Source organism: Phycodurus eques, chromosome 10, assembly GCF_024500275.1.
Source record: "Phycodurus eques isolate BA_2022a chromosome 10, UOR_Pequ_1.1, whole genome shotgun sequence".
Taxonomy (NCBI): domain Eukaryota; kingdom Metazoa; phylum Chordata; class Actinopteri; order Syngnathiformes; family Syngnathidae; genus Phycodurus; species Phycodurus eques.
In genome coordinates, this window is record NC_084534.1 from 21,135,933 (window position 1) to 21,155,352 (window position 19,420).

Consider the following 19,420-nt stretch of genomic DNA (forward strand, 5'->3'; position numbering starts at 1 on the left):
CACTAACCTCAACCCAGCCTAACCCTAATCCTAACCCATTTTTACCCACCATAGCCCTAACCATAACCAAATTTATTGTTTTTATTTTGCACAAATGTGATACATATTTGAAGTGGTCATCTTGCTACATTTGCGTAGCCTACTCATCCATAATGCAAGGAGCCAATCATATAGCAGCAGAGCGGGATTTGGGGGAGTGGGCTTCCTAATAAATGCCCCCTTCATGTCAACATACAGTAGGTCCCTTGCGACAAGCGGCCAAAAGATATAGCCAAAGTATTACTTTTCTATTACACAGGGCTTTGCCGCTATTTTAGGGCATTTCAGAAAGGGTACAAAAAACAGTGAATAGGCGATTTTTTTCCAGCAAATAACAGAGGAAAGATTGAATTCACATTCGGCAGGGGAACATTGTATTGCCAGAAGATATTTAGGTAGATTGGGATAACATTATTAAATGCTACTGCCCATCAAAATGCTTTTGTCATGGTTTTTCAAAAATAAGTTACAGCTGCTATGCGCTCTCATTTCAAATGAACATGTTTGGTTATTTGACACTCACACAATTTAAGTTGTGGATTTATTGTAGTTTGTCAGTCTTTGAAACACATGAAAAAATTATTAAATTTTGATGCTAAGTGTCATCAATTGAACTACATTATACAGTTTGATTTACAACCTTGTTTAGCTAGACTCTTTTTTAAAAGTTTAATTAGATATGGGTTGTTGGTTTTTGGTGCGATGTACGTTTTAAAATAGTAAAATGCAGTGAAATGCAAGTCTACTAAGTTGCACTAAAACTGCATGTCAATTTTCCACGTAAACAGGAAGTATCATACAATGCTAACCGTAACGCTAACAATGTCGCTCATGTTGCTGATGTTCGATCTATACTACGTCTGGGAAATTTGTTTGCCAATTGTGGATGCCACAAATCAGGAAGCAAGTAGGATAACTAAAGCAAAAATGCTAACTCCTTACATAATCACCGCCGGTGATCCACTTAGAATGCTTCATAAACAACTTGAGTGTTCTTTTTATACAGTGCCTAAGCACTATTGTCACCGGTATGTCGTTCTAACTAAAAGTGTGGGATTTGAGTCACATGACTTGAGTTGAATCAGACTTAAATTACTGATTTTAGGACTTTGGAAATGCTTTGCTAAAATTTATGAGTGACTCGACTTGATTTTGACTTGGTACACTATATTGCCAAAAGTATTTGCCCACCTGCCATGACTCACATATGAACTTGTGACATCCCATTCCTAATCCGTAGGGTTCAATATGAGGGTGGTCCACCCTTTGCAGCTACAACAGCTTCAACTCTTGCTTTGTTAGATGTTCTTCCATGTTAGAAATAAAAGAAATGTTTCCACAATGTTAGGAGCATGGAATTGTCCAAAATCTTTAAAAAGCTCTTTAGTTCCAGTGAAGGGGACTTTAAAGGATTCTTTAGGGGAACAGATTGGGGATGGCCCCTTCCTGTTCCAACATGACTGTGCACCAATGCACAAAGCAAGGTCCATAAAGAGATGGATGAGAGAGTTTGGTATGGATGAGCTTGACTGGCCTGCACGGTGTCCTATCCTCAACCCGATAGAACACCTTTGGGATGAATTAGAGCGGAAACTGAGACCTAGGCCTTCTCGTCCAACATCAGTGTGTGACCTCACAAATGCGCTTCTGGAAGAATGGTCAAAAATTCCCGACACACATTCCTGAACCTTGTGGAAAGCCTTTTCAGAAGAATTAAAGCTTTTATATGTAGCTGTAGCTGTGGACCGATGTCATATTAAACCTTATTGATTCAGAAGGGGATGTCATTTCAGATCATATGTGAGTCAAGGCAGTTGAGCGAATACGTTTGGCAATACAGTGTATTTCTGTGACTCGACCTGACTTAGACTTGAACTACATGAAGCAGATATATAGGGGAAGCTCCGAAAAAGATTACATTTGCATTCAAGGATTTTGTTTTTGATAAAATCAGGCAAAAGAGAATAGCAACATGGAAGGTTTGCGACTCAAAGATAAGAGACACAACAACTATGAGATCTAACTTCATCAGCCACTGTAAAACAGACAAAGGCATGTTTGGTGCGTTAACTTTGAAATTCAGCAAACCAATAGCTGGTCAAATATGAACTAAGCTTCATGTCGGTTATGCTTTTAATTGAGAAGACAAAGTAATAGACAATAAGAAGGGTGGTTTTGGAACATTTGAAAAAAAATAGCTTGTGAATGTGTTCAGACAAAGAACTCATGCTAGTACAGATACTGAGTGCAAAGTGGCTAAATATGCAAATATACTGTATATGGTGACTGAGCAAGATTTTATAACTTGACTTATTATTTGCTTAACCGAAATGATGGCTTGACTCGACTACCTTGAAATCTACAGAGGACTCGACTTGACTTGATTTTTGCCGCTGTAACTTGTGGTGGAAACTTAGTTAAGACTTGAGACACACTTTTGACCTGGACACATGTGACTTACTCCCTCTTCTGTTCATAATCACCACGGCCTTCTCTATTTTTATTGTTTGTTTTTGGTGTTTAATAATACCACCCTTCTCTCAAGTAGGGATTCATGTTAAAGTTACTACTGCATCTATTTTTTTAACTGTTTGGGTCAGTCCCTGTTGATGCACTGTGTGAAAAAGGGGTAATAAAGTCATAGTCAATTATTATCCCTCAAAAGTCATGACATTCTAAGAGGCCATGACTTAGAGGAGCATTGAAGTGATGGGTCTCAAAGTGACATTTTTTTTCCTCTGGCAGCAGTACAACACACATTTTTTCCCTTCTCAGAATACAACACACATTAATGTGCCCCATATGGGAAATATATTTTGTCATTTATTTTTTATCTATTTATTTATTTTAACCTATTTTCAAGCGTCAAGCATAGAATAGCAATACCTTCCTGGAACCACCACAGTGACTTTGTCTTTCCACCCCCGAAAGAAGCAATTTGTAAATTTGTCTAAGAATATATACTGTAGATGAGGTGGACAAATATTTGGGTATTCTTAAATTGTGATATTTTCCTCTCATTACTCAAGAAGGAAAAAGAATGAACAGGAGAGGCTGTTGCAAGCTATCTACGTTTTATTGATACAGAGAGTCAGAACATGTTCAACATGTAACGGTAACATGAAGTGGCAACAAGAAAATTATATTATATAACTCTTGCTGCATCACGCTGATTCCCTGCTCACTCCTCTGCTTCCTTGGTCTGCAACGACAGTAGTGTGGAGAAAACAATACACTGGTCAGATTTTGAGATCCGGTCAGATTAGGGAGTTTTAATTTGACAGGACCATTTTTTATTACCTTAATAATTTCACGGCTTTTTACCCTCAGCTTGTTGACCTGGGACTCAGCGATGTCGGCCCTCTCCTGAGCCTCCTCCATCTCGTGCTGAACCTTCCTGTACCTGGTCAGGTGAGAGTTGGCCTGCTCCTCCTGTATTAGAGGCCACAGTTCGGTTATAACTTTGCTCGCTGATTTAGAAAAGACTACAATATGAGAATCAGCAGGGATACTTACAGCCTCCTCTGACTGCCTCTTGTAGACCTTAACCTTCAGCTGGAGCTTGTCCACCAGATCCTGGAGCCTGTGAATATTCTTCCTGTCCTCCTCAGTCTGTTGTAATTGACATTACTCATCTTAAAACCACTCTTTTTGCCACTCCATGTGATTATGTATCTATTTACACGAGTTGAATTTGCATAAGTTGATGTTTCAACCTACCTGATAGGTCAGCTCCTTAACTCTTCTCTCATATTTGCGAACACCCTTGACAGCCTCAGCACCACGCCTTTGCTCGGCATCAACCTCACTCTCCAATTCACGAACCTTTCGGCGAAAGAGTTTCAATCTTGTCAAACCACAAATCTCCCGGAAGAAATTTTTTTTTTTAGTTCTTCAGGACAACCAACCCGAGCCTCCAGTTTCTGGAGCTGCTTCTTGCCCCCCTTCAGAGCCAGAGTCTCAGCCTCATCCAGGCGGTGCTGCAGGTCTTTGACTGTCACTTCCAGGTTCTTCTTCATCCTCTCCAAGTGAGAGCTGGTGTCCTGCTCCTTCTTCAGCTCCTCTGCCATCATGGCAGCCTGAAAAGAAATACTCACTTCACTTATTTGACTATTCAGTGTTCATCTGAAAAGGGTAAAGGCAGGTTTTCTTTGTCTTTCATTTTCTTAAATTTGTAAAATTATGACAACAGTGGAAGATTAAAAATTCAAAGTTGAGTTTTTTCTGTATTGCAACAAGGTGACTCACATCAGTGATAGCCTTCTTGGCCTTTTCTTCAGCATTTCTTGATTCCTGCACAGCATCTTCCACTTCACCCTGGACTTGGACAAGATCAGCTTCCAGCTTCTTCTTGGTGTTAATAAGGCTGGTATTCTGAATAAAGAATTTTAATTGCCTAAGAGTCGGTATCCAGCTATACAACTGTTTCAATTTTGGCTTGTATTTATTACTTGTGTACCTGAGAGTGCAGCAGTGTCACACGCTCACTGGCATCAACCAGCTCAGCTTCAGCCACTTTGCGACTTCTCTCCGTCTGCTCCAGAGTAGATCTCAACTCCTCGATTTCAGCCAGCATCAGGTTGTTCCTGCGCTCCACCATGGCAACCTGCTCTCTCATTTCCTCCTGACCTCTAATTGCCTCATCAAGGTGCAGTTGAGCATCCTATATGAATGTTAAAAGAGAAGGTTCAGTCTAGGTTAAACAAGACTATCTTTAACCATGAATAAAATAGGATGTCTCTACCTTGAGTTGTCCCTGGACGTTCCTCAGCTGTTTCTGGGCCTCAGCTGCCTGGCGGTTGGCATGGCTCAGCTGAATCTCCATCTCATTCAGGTCTCCCTCCATCTTCTTCTTGATTCTCAGGGCATCATTCCTGCTCCTGACCTCAGCATCCAAAGTGGTCTGCATGGATTCGATCACCCGCTGACTGTTTCTCTTGATCTGCTCCATCTCCTCATCCTTCTCTGCAAGCTTTCTGTCGATCTCGCCCTTGACTTGGGTCAGTTCAAGCTGAACTCGAAGAATCTTGGATTCCTCATGTTCAAGTGTTGCCTTTACAAAACAATGAAAAAAAGTCAGTTTTTGCTGTGTCATTTTAAAAATTTCCATGAATCATACCTCTGCCTCTTCAAGTGAGGACTGCAGTTCAGACTTCTCAATTTCTACGATCTTTTTGCCTTTCTCCAGTTCATGAATGATTTTTCCAGTTTGACTAATTTGGTCCGTTAAATCGGAGATCTCCTCTGTAGTAAAGCCACGAAGAAATTATGTCACACTTCAAAGCATACTACAAAATAGAGTCATGCGCAAATACAATTGTTTTCACCACAGTATTCTGTTTTTTGTTTATTACTGTGACGATGTAAAGTTTCCAGAATGGGGCGCACCTACTTAACCTTATCAACTTTGTAAGAAAAAAATACTGAGGTGACTAGTAAACCAAAATTAGAGAATATTAAAATTAGTATTATATAAATATTTTCACTCACGTTGGAGATTTTTGTTCTCCCTCTTCAGGGTCTCTAGATGGTCCATAGCTTCTTCATAAGAATTCTTCATCTTGAACATTTCAGTGCTGAGAGAGCGGGCCTCCTTCTGAGCTCCCTCCAGTTCTGCCTGGGTCTCTTCATATTTCTGCTTCCACTCAGCAAGAACCTGAAAACATTTAAAAGACACATTTATTAATAGTTTGTTTGACTGCACCAGACATCATTTAAAAACTGACCTTGTCAAAGTTCCTCTGCTTCTTGTCAAGGGCAGCAGCCAGAGCGTTGGCTCTCTCCACATCAATCATCAGATCTTCCACTTCACAATTAAGTCTCTGTTTGGTCTTTTCCAGGGAGGCACATTTTGCGTTCACTGCTTCGATGGACTCCTCTGCATCCTGGAGACGCTGGGCAAGCTTTTTCCTGTTAAGAGTATTTCATGCAAATATCATGAAAATGAAACATTACTTATGTGACCAATTGTGAGGTTGTCATGGCTTACTTTGCTTCCTCAAGCTCCTCAGTGCGCTGAATAGCATCCGTCTCATATTTGGTTCTCCATTGAGCCACCTCGCTGTTGGCCTTGGACAATGCCCTCTGGAGCTCTGCCTTGGCCTCCACTTCCTCCTCATACTGCTCTCGGAGCAGGTCACAGTCATGACGGGAGGACTGAACAGCGTGGGCCAAGGCGTTCTTGGACTTTTAACAAGAGACATTTTTATCGAACATTTGAAAACTCAGTTAGTGCAGTTTCACTCATACAAACTTGAAAACCTTTAATCTGAATGTTCACATACTTTAACTTCCTCATCAACGTGCCTCTTGAGCTCTTCAATCTGCTGGATGTTAGCCTGCTTGCTCCTTGTCAGCTGAGAGATAAGGGCCTCTTTCTCCTCTAGCTGGCGACTGATCTCGCCTAAGGGAAAACATTGGTTTTGATCAATATCTGTCTTCCTTGAATCAAACATTAGTATGGCTATAGATGTTATAGTTGTCTCTCACCGTGTTCTGTTTGCAGTCTTGCCCTGTGGAGGCCAGTGTCATTAAGCTGCCTCACATGTTCATCATTTTTGGACTTCAGCTCACTCAGTTGATCCTCAAGTGTACGGCACATTTTCTCCAGATTAGTCTAAAATAGAATTTAACAGGGAGCATTGTAAATTGAGGAGTCATTGCCAAACTAAAAAATAGTATATGTTGACTAAGCAGCCAATCAACTAAATGGTTGTGGTTAACCTTTGATTTGGAGATATTCTCCATGTTGCTGCTGAGGTCATCGATCTCCATCTTGTATTCACCCTTCTCCTTCTCCAGCTTCTGTTTGACACGCTGAAGGTTATCGAGCTGCTCCCCGAGTTCAGCCACGCTGTCAGCCTGCTTCTTGCGGAGAGCTGCAGCAGTGGCCTCGTGCTGGAGGGTGGACTCTTCCAGGTCACGACGCAGCTTCAGGAACTCGGCCTCGCGCTTCTTGTTCATCTCGATCTGAACAGAGGTGGCTCCACCGGCCTCTTCGAGTCTCTCACTGATCTCCTCAAGTTCCCTGGAGAGATCAGACCTCTGCTTCTCCACCTTGGCGCGAGCGGCCCGCTCAGCTTCAATCTCCTCCTCCAGCTCCTCAATACGGGCCTGTTATTTGGATTCACAAAATGAAAAAGTAGTGCATCAGGGTTGCCACCACAACGGTGAGTTTACCATCCATGAACCAACCTGAAGTTCTTTGGTCTTCTTTTGATGCTGAGCACTGAGGGATTGTTCATCCTCAATCTTGCTAAGAAGTTGGCTTGACTCAAAGTCCTTCCTGTGTAACGATACAACTTCATCTAGTATGCTTTGTAAATCCTGAATTAGGTAAATCACAAAAGCAACTGTAGATTTGAAGGGTATCATCATCATCACAATTATGCTGTTTCCTGTCATAATCTAAGATCGAGTTTGGTAGCCAGTGGGATACATTGTGGCCTGTGACCAGCATTGTATTTTTTTTTTAGGTTACATACTATTCTTAAACAACAAAGAAATACAATTTTTTTTCATTCTTATTAATTAATTATTTCAACCACGAGTGTCAGCTTTCCCTTACTTCTTGAGTTTCTCATCGGACTGCTGCTTGTCATTTTCCAGATCCATGATGGTCTCATGGGCCAGCTTCAGATCTCCTTCCAGCTTCCTCTTGGATCGCTCAAGATCCATACGGAGCTTCTTTTCTTGCTCCAGGGATCCTTCAAGCTGTTTTGCGTGAGGTGTAATATTATTATTTATATTATTATCCATCCATTCATTTTCTGTACCGCTTATCCTCACTAGGGTCGCAGGCTTGCTGGAATATTATTATTATTAACATTATTGCTATCTATCATGACATACATCATCCACTTGCTGTTCCAGCTTGGTCTTGGCTTTGGTCAGAGTGTTGACTTTGTCTTCCTCTGCTTGGAGGTCATCCAGGGTCTGCTGATGGGCCTCTTGGAGGGCTTTCTTCTCTTTGGTTAACTTTGCAATGGACTCATCTAGAGTGGCCATCTCCTCAGTCAAGTTTTTGACCTGCACAGGTTAATTCATGTTAATTTAAATGAGTATAGTGTTCTGAATCAATTGTGTGAATAAAGTTAAAAAAGTTGCAAAGAGCAAATCTTCGAACCTTGTTCTCAGTGGCATGCTTCTCCTTCTCAACTTTAGCCAGGGTAAGCTCCAAGTCATCAATGTCTTTCTTCAACTCGGAGCACTCGTCCTCCAGCTTCCTCTTCTTCGCTGTCAGCTCAGCGTTCACCTCCTCCTCATCCTCCAGCCTCTCAGAAGCCTCTTTGACTTTTGCCTCAAGCTGGATTTTGGCCTTGATAAGACCCTCACATCTTTCCTCTGCATCGGCAAGGGTTTCACTGTCCTGGTGTCACAATGATACACAATTTTAACAAATATTTAATTGTAACGTAAATAAATAGACAAATAATGAAATAAAAAACTTAATGTTTAACATACAGACTGAATCTGCAGCTGCAGGTCGTTCTTCTCCTGCAGGAGAGAAACCATCTTCTCCTCCAGTTCCTTCTTCTTGGCCAACGTCTTTGCCAAGTCCTCCTTGGTTTTTTCAAACTCCTCTTTCATGTTGGCCATCTCCTTTTCAGTTTCTGCACTCTTCAGCATAGGCTTAATCTTGAAGTATAGCTTCATCCATGGCCAGTGTTTGACATTCGTGAATGAGCGGATGTTGTACTGGATGGAGTAGATGGCCTCTCTGAAAACAGTAAACAAATAGAAATCAATAGTTAGAATGAAGCTATAGATAATGTATTTTACTTAATGATGCCATCAATCTAAATATCTCGTACCTTCTCTGCATCATCTTAACAAACTCCTTTCTCATGACGTAACCTCTGCAGAGAGCCTGTGTCATGGTAACCAGGATAGCAAGTTTTTCATCTCGCATCTCTTCAAGTGTTCCCAGCAGACCGGCTTTGAAGAACACCTGTAAGACAGCGGTCATGCAATAAAGGATGCGTTAGATAAATTACTCCAAACCAACCAAAAATTATTTATTTTCTCCAACTAAAGTATTGTTGTTAATCTATCTAGCGACATATACTGACTGGCAGAACAAATAAAAAGTCCTCCACTGGATGATGGAAGATACGGAATTAAACCTTTTGTTGCATTTTTTTTTTGGTGGTGTGCCATGAGATTTTTCTTCTGATTAAATATCTGCCGTGGCTAATAAAGTTTGGGAAATCCAGTGTTAAACTGTGTTGAGGAGTTTATTTTTATGTTCACCCCCAGAAAAACATACATACCTTTGTGTGCCCAAATTTGTACTGAGTCTGGTCAACATCAATAGAGCTCAAGAGTTTCTCTGAAGCCTTTTTGTTGTCAATGAATTGTCCCTCAGGAATCACACTGGCATTCAACACTTTGTATCTAATTTGAAGGAAGTTGATGGTTAGTTTTCGTAATTGATGAAATTCCCATAAATGCGTAAGACATGCCTGATATTCATCACTACCTCTGCTTAAAGTCACCATAGAGGATTCTGCTGGGGAAACCCTTTCTGCAAATTCTGATGCCCTCCAGCACACCATTACATCTCAGCTGATGGATGACCAGGAAGTTTTCCATCAAACCTTGAAAAATGAGTTTTGGACTTATTGTACTGTACCCCTAATGTAATTCTAATATAAGAGATACTGTACCTGGAGTCTTTGACTCATTTGGAATCAAACAACGCACAAAGTGAGGATGGGTGCTTCTTAAATTGGTCATCAGCTTGCCCAAATTCTCCTGAAATGTGAAAAAGGTAATTTTGATGCATAAGTTGTGGAAGCCATAGTATTTGACACATAAATATTTGAGGTGTGACACTAACTCTGAAAAGAGCTGAAACAGTCTGGAAAGAGCCACCCTTCTTCTTCTTGCCCTTTTTGCTACCACTGTCAGCTGTAATTTGAACATGACATTATGTTTTTATCGACCAGTGTATTGTAACAAGCCAGAAACACAACATGTATAGTTTGATGACACATGACTTTACCCTCAGCTCCGGCATGTGCGGCATAGAGGTGAGCTAAAAGCTTGGCACCCGACTTCTGGTAGAGCTGAACAACTGAGTCATTCAGGGGGTCCTTGTTCTTGTCCAGCCAGCCACTGACATTGTAGTCAACAGTGCCAGCATAGTGAACAAGGGCGAAATGAGCCTCAGCTTTGCCTTTGGCAGGCTTTGGCTTCTGGAAGGGGGCACTTTTACCAAGATGCTGGTCATACAGTTTGTTCTTCAAGGTTATGTCTGAAGCCTTGGGGAACATGCACTCCTCTTCAAGGATGGAGAAGATGCCCATTGGCTGTGATGACATTTTGTCTCTTACTATTGTATCAACACATTTATTTCCAAGTAGTGATGTTTTTCTTGTATACCTTCTCAATAAGCTCAATGCAAGCAGCCAAGTCCATGCCGAAGTCAATGAACTCCCATTCAATTCCTTCTTTCTTGTATTCCTCTTGCTCCAGGACAAACATGTGGTGGTTGAAAAACTGTTGCAGTTTTTCATTGGTGAAGTTGATGCAAAGCTGCTCCAAGCTGTTGAACTGAAAGATTAAGAAAACATCAACATCAGCTTTGAAGTGTACCTAATTATGACTTAAGCTTGGATGTATTATAGCGTATGAGTACTTACATCAAAGATTTCAAAACCAGCAATGTCCAAGACACCAATGAAGAAGCTTCTGGGCTGCCTGGTGTCCAGCATCTCATTGATTCTGACCACCATCCACAAGAACATTTTCTCATAGACTGATTTGCTCAGGGCTGAGACTGAATTGTGAACCTTAAATGATAAGGAAAGGGTGTTATGGTGAAGTTAGGGATTGTCTATTCATTTAAATACATTATGTCAATTGTATTTGTGAAAGTTCTTTTCCCTTCCACTTCTTATACCTGTGGCACAGTCTGGCCTTTTGTCACATATTCATTCCCAACCTTCACCCTGGGATAGCACAGGGCTTTGAGCAAGTCAGCAGAGTTCAGACCCATGAGGTAGGCGATTTTATCTGCCACTGAAAGTGAAAAACAGTAATATTTAAAAATCAAAATGAAAGGAAACAAACACTTTTATTTCCTACCCTCAGTGCCATCGGGCTCAGCCTGCTCCTCTCTTTGCTTCTGCTTAAACTTCATGTTTCCATGATGCATCACAGCTCCAGTTAGCTTGTACATTACTGCCTTTTCTTCTGCGGTGAATCCCAAAATGTCAATGGCAGTCTGGAATGAAAAACGCATGTAGTTAGGATACCAGAAGCTAGCAATATTTTGATACAATCCAATAGAAATCTAGCTCATCCACAATATACTATGGATGTGTGAATTGGAACTCATCCTAACACCGTGGCTCAGATATTGAACAATTCTATTGAACTCTCGAATAGAGGGACATTGTGTATTTCCAACTTTATGAGCCATCAATGTAGTGTGGCTGTTACACAAACTAATACAATGGTAATTAGCAATGTGCCTATGCCTGAATAGCTATACTCACATCAGTTGCTACAAATTCTTCAACATCATTGATACTCTTGACAGTGATTTCACCTTGACTGACCATTGGGTAGTCATATGGATTTGTGGTGATCAGGAGTGCCTCTGTAATAAGCATGGATGTTAGTATACAGTATATGTGTATGCAGCAGCGGACTCAATGCTAGTAAAGTTAATATTATTCACTAATCCCCACCAAGAAGATCGGGTTTGTGGCCAGTCATGAGCTGATAGAAGATGTGGTAGCTCCTCTCAGCTGACAGTTGGAAAGTAACACGAGACTTCTCCAGCAGGTCTGTATGGATTCATGTAAAAGAAGAAAATGATTCTCTACAGTACATTAATGGACTCGATACTGTGGGAGTTTTCAATAATAGCTTACATGTTTCAATGTCAGCTGAAGCCAGCTTGCCAGTGGATCCAAAATGAATCCTGATGAATTTACCCTATGTAGAAACCAATTCACGTTTTCTTTAGTCAGATATTATAGAATTGTATTGTGATTTAATACATTATTTTATAAAATAAATATTGAGCAAAGAAAAAACTTACAAATCGTGATGAATTGTCATTCCTCACAGTCTTGGCGTTACCATAGGCTTCTAGCAAGGGGTTAGCTGCAATGATTTGATCTTCCAGGGATCCCTGGAGAAGAACTCAAAGTTATCAGTCACACACAAAACATATAGTGACTGCTTGTGATTGCGTAAGTGTCAGGTTTCATCAGAAATGTATTCATCACTCTTCACCTGCATTTTGCCAGAAACATGGTCAGACTTCTTTCCTCCAGCCACTGCGATGGTCGCAAAGTACTGGATGACACGTTTGGTGTTCACAGTCTTTCCTGCACCGGATTCTCCACTGGGTTACAAAATGCATTCAAAGGCATTTCATAAAAAATGACAGGAAAATAAGAGTAGTTGCCAAGTAATAGACCTTTGTTTGCACTTACGTAATCAGGATTGACTGGTTTTCCTTATCTGTAAGATATCAAAAAGGTTTACAACAATTTCTATAAAGTATCTGATGTGTTGGATTGAAAAAAAAATAAAAAATAAAAAAATAAAATAAATAAAACCATACAAAAAAACTGAGCCAAAAAAACATGCCTTTTAAAACCGTCTCTTGAAATAAACATTGGATGATCACTAAACTTTCCAAAAGAAGCTGTCATATCAAAGTAATGTACCTTGAAGCATGAACTGATAGGCGTTATCAGAGATGGAGAAGATGTGAGGTGGGGCCTCAATCCTCTTTTTGCCTCTGTATGCTTCTACGACAACTGTGTCGTACACTGGAAGCCACTTGTAGGGGTTCACAGTGACGCAGAACAGCCCGGAGTAGGTCTGGAAAACCATGTGATATGTTAAAAATGATTGATGTCAAGTCAATTAACAAGGGATCCATTGTCTCTTTTGTACGGAACTCACATAGATCATCCATGCTGCATAGCGCTCTTTGAGGTTATACAGCACAGAAGGCTCGCTGAGGTGGGTCATCATGGCCATGTCCTCAATCTTGTCAAACTTGGGTGGATTCATAGGGAAGATGTCATCCTCCTTTACAGTGAGACTCTGCCAAAGAGACACAAGTGCAAGAGCGTTAAATTGTGTGCCTAAGCAAATTAGATTTCACTGAATGAAACGTGGGTTAAGATCTAACTGTAGCTTTTGGATTTAATTATTTTCTTTGCATAAAGTTAACCAAGGAGATTTTTGTTGCAGTGCAGATTCTTCTTCAAACTGTTTGTTTACATTTTCTTTTCTTTTACTCTCACCTTCCCATTGAGCGTTTCCACGGTGGCTTTACCACCCTCTTTCTTCACCAGTTTGCCCTTGAGATACATCTCAGCGGGTTCAGCCACATAGTAGGCTGTTTTGGCATCAAAAGGAGTGTTTTGAGCTTCAATTCGCTCACGTTCTGTCTTCCGGAGGTAAATGGACGCTGGGCCAAAACATTCCATTTCTTGGTCGCCCATGATGACCTTTTACTACAAGCAATAAACACAATATTAAAAGTCATTCATTTAATCAACAAAGTAGTTAGATAGTTCAAATCTTCAACAATGAAGAAAAGTGGGGCTCTTGTGCTGGCTAACCACACTACACAACAGCAGTTTGTGCTTTGAAACAATAGTTGAAAGTCATGGCATGATTATAACATTTCAAAGCATAGTACTTACTAGTAAGTAGATTATTTTGTATACTCCAAATGCATAGCTGATTTACCTTTGAGGACACCACCACGTATGAAGAAATTCTGGGAGGCTTCAGAGCAGACTGTGAAAAAAAATGTAGCACAGGTATAGGGAGGTTTGCAGAGCCTTTTTACAATATACAGTTTACCTGCATGATACTTCAAGTCAAATGGATTTTTTTGTTGTCATTTATTAAAAATCTTTTATCTTTAACTCATATGTATTCTTGTCCACTTTACAGAATTATTGATTGGACATAAATTATAACTGGATGTTTTACCAGCCTTTTTGTAACATAATGACTGTAGACATAGCTTAGCTTTTGAGCAACCTACCTTCGATGGACGTCTGTCATAGACGGATGCTTAGGCTGCCTTTTATACAGTTGGACAGGATGCCATCACATGTACCTTGCTCTATTTGGTCATGCTGCTTGGCATGCCACTTGAGAAGTAGTTCTTACATCTTGCTGCCATATGAAATATTTATATATCTACCTTGTTATATCCATAACAGGGTTTGGGTTAATCTCAAAAGATGTAAGTATGTACTTTGATTATATAGGATAAAAGTATTTGCTGAAGAATTGGTTGCAATTGTTGTGTCTTACTGAGAGGAGGCAATCATGTAAAATATAAAATTGTTCACTTTTGAATTAAAAATACAATGTATGTAAATGGTATAAATGTAGTATATTGTTGGTGAAAACCGCCTAGTCTACAATTCAACTGTAGATTCTACTTAAGGTTAAGTGAGCAGTTGCAGACAGGCCGGAGGTGTGACTGATAGCTCTGTTTAATGCTCTCTGGCACAACAGTGGTCCCTTGGTATGCATTGCAGGAGCTATGAAATATCACCCGTATACTGTTTCAGAGTCCATACAAGTCAGAAATTATTAAAACTGAATCAGTGCCATTGAGCTCTGAAGAAAAGAGGGATTGCCAAGGGATTAATTGTCACGACAGTGCCAACAGCTATTTTCGTTTCTTCCTCTTAAGGGACGCACAAGGCGGTCACAGACAATCCCTAAATGTAACGGAACTGAGTGATGCATTACAGTTGCACTTTATCGAAGTATTTTAGGTTAAATTTTGTGAGTACCCTCTGATTTCTTTCAACATGCGCTAGGTATAGGCGATGTTGTCAAAGATGGTCTCAGTAACCCAAGGGTTTTTGCTAAGAGTGGGGCACTCAACCAGCACAAGTGAAAACGGTGTGGAAACACACATGGGACTGCTGCCTTTGCAAAACGGATCAACTTACAGCAGTGAAAAACAAGAAGAAATTCTAAAGGGGTTACCCACAAGATATACTGAGCTTCTGTCTTCAATATATATGTGTCACACGATATCCACTCTAAAATCTTGCGTCTTATTAGGGCAAAACTCAAATATAGCACTGGGCCGGTGTTGATGCTTAAGCCAAAGCCACATGCCCAAGAGGCTTATTGTGTTTTTATGGCCTTTTGATCTTTGTCTGACAGTTTCTTTATTTGTCAAGGAGCAACAACTGTGTTAAGGATAACTAACCAAGGTGAGTGGTGAGCAGCATTCCTTTCTTATTTGACGGTAATATAAATTTTTAACACTGTAATTACAACATTTTTAATTCAAACACAGGTGTTTTTTTTTGGGGGGGGGGGGGGGGGGGGGGGGGTGTTTCTGAGTTGTATGACCTAGCTGTGCCCTAATATTGAATGTCGATTCTACACAAAATATGTCTGGGCATCCATTTTTATCAAGTAATTTCAATCAGTCTGTCATTCGGTTACCCTTTTTTTGGATTTGTATGCTTGTCTCGATTGGGCAGTCATTGAGACACTTTTGAATACAAATGAAAAGAATAAACATACGAGACAATGTTTTTTTTACATAAATGATTCATATTATTATGTTTAACAATATCTCATGATTAAATGAGTTGGTTGTTGGATATTGACCCTGGCTAGATGTCCATCTTGTGGCGGCTCTCTTCGGATTAGTGTGTGAAAAGACGGGAGCTTAGAGGGTGAGGGGGTGAGGAGGTGCGGTCTTACTTGATACTTTGAAGGCTGCTGCTCGATATAGATGACAACTGGCCTCATAGTGCGACCGGCTTGTTTAAAATAACACAGATTGCCCATATGACAGTTTGATAAAACAAGTCAGTCAATTGAATTCATTCTTGAGAATGAAACACCTCTTAATTATTACACTCACAGATGGTTTGGTTTGCTGCCTGTCACCGACGATCTGTCGGAATGATCTGTGTGTATATGACTTTTTTGTTGAGGGTCAACGGCATCTTTATAAACACCAGAGGGGCGTCAAATGGCAGAAATACAAACAGACGTCTAATGTTACCAGCTTCTGTTATCAAAATGCTGTGGCGCCATAACATAGCACCTTAACACTCAGAATGATTATGTACTAAGCAGTCACACATGCTACTGTAAGGAGCTTTTTTACAATGCAAAACCTATAATATTTTAAGCCTGTTATGTATTTCCTTTTTGTATTTTTTTTCTTAGTTAGGTTGTAAAGAACTGCTGCAGTTCCTTGTTCAGAAGAAAGTCAGACAGAGCATCGCAACTATAAACACTGACAAACGTATGGATATTTATTTGATTATTAGGATTTATATTTGGAACTCCTTGCTGGATCTGTCCAACCTTAAACTGAAAATTGTTCTTTTTCTTTTGTAATTATATGCTATTTCCCCATAGTGATGCCTCGAGATACGAGTGACCCGACCTGACGTTTTTCAAGACACAAGCCGCCGTTTGGTGTATTTTTTATTTTTTGTTTGCTATGACTTGTGAGCAAAAACGTGAGATACGAGCGGTGTATGGTGTCAATGAACTCAACTTCACACACTTAACAAAGAGCAGCTGTTTGACAATTATTTTTCAAAAAGAGGCTTTAGTTTGCAAATTACCACTCCCTATTAAAGTTGATTATCAAAACTAAACAAAAAGAGATATACACGTGTATTTAAAACAACCACATTGCGTCAACGGATATTTGAACACAAACGGTGGAGCAACACATGTAGACAGATGATAGAACAATCCTCACAGGCATATACAATGGGTAGGGAAAGTATTCATACCCCGTTAAAGTTTTCACTCTTTTTTTCTATTGCATCCATTTGCTAAAATCCTTTAAGTTTTTTCCCACATTAATGTAAACACAGCACCCCATATTGACAGAAAAACAACGTAATTGTTGACAACGTAAATGGCTGCAATATTACAAAGAGTGAAAAATGTAAGGGGGTCTGAAAACTTTCCGTACCCACTGCATTCTTTATCCTGTGCGAAAAACGATTAATTTTACAGCAGTGTACTGATGATCTGAGACCAGCTCCATGTACACTATATCCAAATGCCTGTATTATTTTGCCCCCTTGGTGGCCAAGGCACACACACCACAAGGAGCACCACAATTCTTTCATTTCAATGTGGAAAAATGATTTGAGTGTTTTGAGTTACCAGCGTGGTCACTGAACGAATTAAACTGGTAACTCAAGGCACCACTGTAGTCAGTACGAAACTGCAGAAAGTATCAGGTGTGTCTTGGGGGTCAGGTTTCTATTTCAACTGATGAATTTTTCTGGTATTACACTTTGAATACGTTTTACATAGTAAATAATTATACTTTATAAAATAGTCAATATTACAATATGATATGTGTTACAAGAAATGTTAGATTATTCGACATACTTTTACAGGCCTTTGTCACTGACTAAAGTACAGTTCTCTGTTGCTTTCTTTCCCCCGTAGTTTTCTGGATGCTGCTCGGTTGTCTTCACATGGATTAAATTAACTTCAAAAAATTCTGTCCAACTCCTCGCTAACTTTTAAATTTCACCTTCCGCAACACTACGCTCTTGTCAGCGTACATCAGATTGCTTTTTTCCAACCCCTCCCAGTTTTTTTTCCAACCCCTCCCTTTGTTTCGGATTGCTTCCGACTGCAAACGGCAGCACGTCCACCGTGAACTTTACACATGCCATGTGAGCTGTGCAGACGTTCTGTGTTATGGTAAAGATATTGACTGTCCCAATGGTGGTATCAGAAATAGTAACAATAATTACAGCCTCTGAGTGGCACCTAATGTTTTTTTTTCCTAATGAGAAGAAAGTAGGTGTGGTGCAGCATTTTTTCTTTATTGAAACCCAGTGATTAATTGAGACATGGTGTCTATTAGAGCAGAGGTCACTATTTGAGGAAATGGTGTTTTGTTTTACTCAATTAATTGAAACGCATGCATACTCTGTTCAACAGAAATGACTGTAAAATAATTGTATTTGCTTCAGTGGTATATTTCTGGATTCTAGATTTTTGTTGTTGTAATTTTATGAAAGGAACTATAACATTCAACTGCCCCAGGGTGGTTTAATGGTTTAAGTCATTGGTCACTAACAACTGCCACAGATTTAAAAAAAAAAAAAAGTAAAAAAAACAAAAAACAAACTTCATGCTGTTGAGTAATGTCACTGTCATTACAAATAATAAACTAAAGATTCTTACCACAAAATGGACAGAATTCCATCCCTGTTTCAACAACAACAAAAACTGAATAGACAAACATCAAATATGTAACTGCAATTGTGGTGACAAAGTCAAACTACAACAGTTCACTCTTTTGGTGCTTCAGGTTATTATCACTAATCAAGCAAGCTACATTGCTGAGATATTCTTCTTCTTCACAATTCAATGCAAAATAATGTAGTATAATTTATTTAGCATACTTTACGGATACAGAAAAGTAATAATGCATCTCTGCAAACTGCAACCAATGATAATCAACATATTGTTCAGTGACTCCCTCTTTGACCATAACAATCAAAACTGGACGTTGTTGTCTAATATCATCCATGACTGCACTTACCTTGTTTTTTAAGTATTGCATCTTCTCCAAAGAACTGCAGATGTATATGCAGTCATCATGCTTATCAAAATGAGGAGACAAAGGAAACATAACTAATTTGACTACTTTTACTACCACTACTAAAATTCTACTCCTAAAGATGTGACGACCGAGACACAATTTGGATAACCTGAACCAAGAATAGGGAGCTTCGCAGACTGGACACTTTTCCTCCGGGGTCTGTGGTGCTGAAATACAGCTGGCATGTAATTAACCGAAGCCTTCAGTGAATTTATAAACAATTGGAAGAGTAACCACTTAGGCATTTGTGAATTGTGGACGCTATTTGCGTTAAGTCCCAATAAGACTGTATAGAAAGTCCAGACATATAGAATAACAACTTTTATTGCAACCTAATCGCAACACATGGGAATATTTGTACAGCCTTTTTGGTGTCATCTTTCTTTCGGAGAGAAAGCACAACAGCATAATGTACCATAATGGGATCTTAAATTAGCCTCAACCAAGCTCTTGGCTGCTCTGTGCAAGAGATGTTTAAAACAATGTCACTGCCAAATGTCTGTTTGATGCGATAGATGCGTTCATTTGTTGGTCAGAATGAAGAAGACGACATGAACAATGGAAAGGCTGTAAGTACATAAAGATTGCAAGTAATACCAGAGAGTAATAACCTCTCTGCTTTTATACTCAAATACAATAGTATTTCAAATTATTCAAATTGTGAAACAAAATCATGCAGAAACAGCAATATAGGATTATTAGAACACAAAGTCTGTTCACACTCTTGTGTATTTTTTTTTCCTCGAC

The 19,420-nt window shown here is 39.7% G+C and overlaps 1 protein-coding gene across 1 annotated transcript; it reads right to left on the bottom strand.

The window, feature by feature from the left end:
* Positions 1 to 3,104: 3,104 nt before the first annotated feature.
* Positions 3,105 to 18,888, bottom strand: LOC133409296 (myosin heavy chain, fast skeletal muscle-like). The gene is made up of 42 exons (XM_061689113.1): positions 18,614 to 18,888; positions 18,253 to 18,297; positions 13,771 to 13,821; positions 13,320 to 13,532; positions 12,973 to 13,116; positions 12,732 to 12,888; positions 12,495 to 12,522; positions 12,292 to 12,403; positions 12,095 to 12,187; positions 11,925 to 11,988; positions 11,739 to 11,837; positions 11,544 to 11,647; positions 11,131 to 11,269; positions 10,946 to 11,064; positions 10,686 to 10,835; positions 10,426 to 10,596; positions 10,046 to 10,352; positions 9,881 to 9,951; positions 9,708 to 9,795; positions 9,521 to 9,638; positions 9,312 to 9,435; positions 8,853 to 8,989; positions 8,503 to 8,758; positions 8,165 to 8,407; positions 7,891 to 8,067; positions 7,607 to 7,752; positions 7,234 to 7,324; positions 6,763 to 7,152; positions 6,529 to 6,655; positions 6,324 to 6,442; positions 6,029 to 6,225; positions 5,766 to 5,949; positions 5,530 to 5,695; positions 5,159 to 5,283; positions 4,784 to 5,092; positions 4,499 to 4,702; positions 4,288 to 4,413; positions 3,948 to 4,118; positions 3,760 to 3,864; positions 3,556 to 3,651; positions 3,340 to 3,471; positions 3,105 to 3,241 (listed from the first exon to the last, which is right to left on the bottom strand). Exons 4-42 carry the CDS (start codon positions 13,518 to 13,520, stop codon positions 3,221 to 3,223), a joined length of 5,811 nt encoding a protein of 1,936 aa, XP_061545097.1. The 5' UTR covers positions 13,521 to 13,532; positions 13,771 to 13,821; positions 18,253 to 18,297; positions 18,614 to 18,888; the 3' UTR covers positions 3,105 to 3,220.
* Between the last annotated feature and the right edge of the window lie 532 nt (positions 18,889 to 19,420).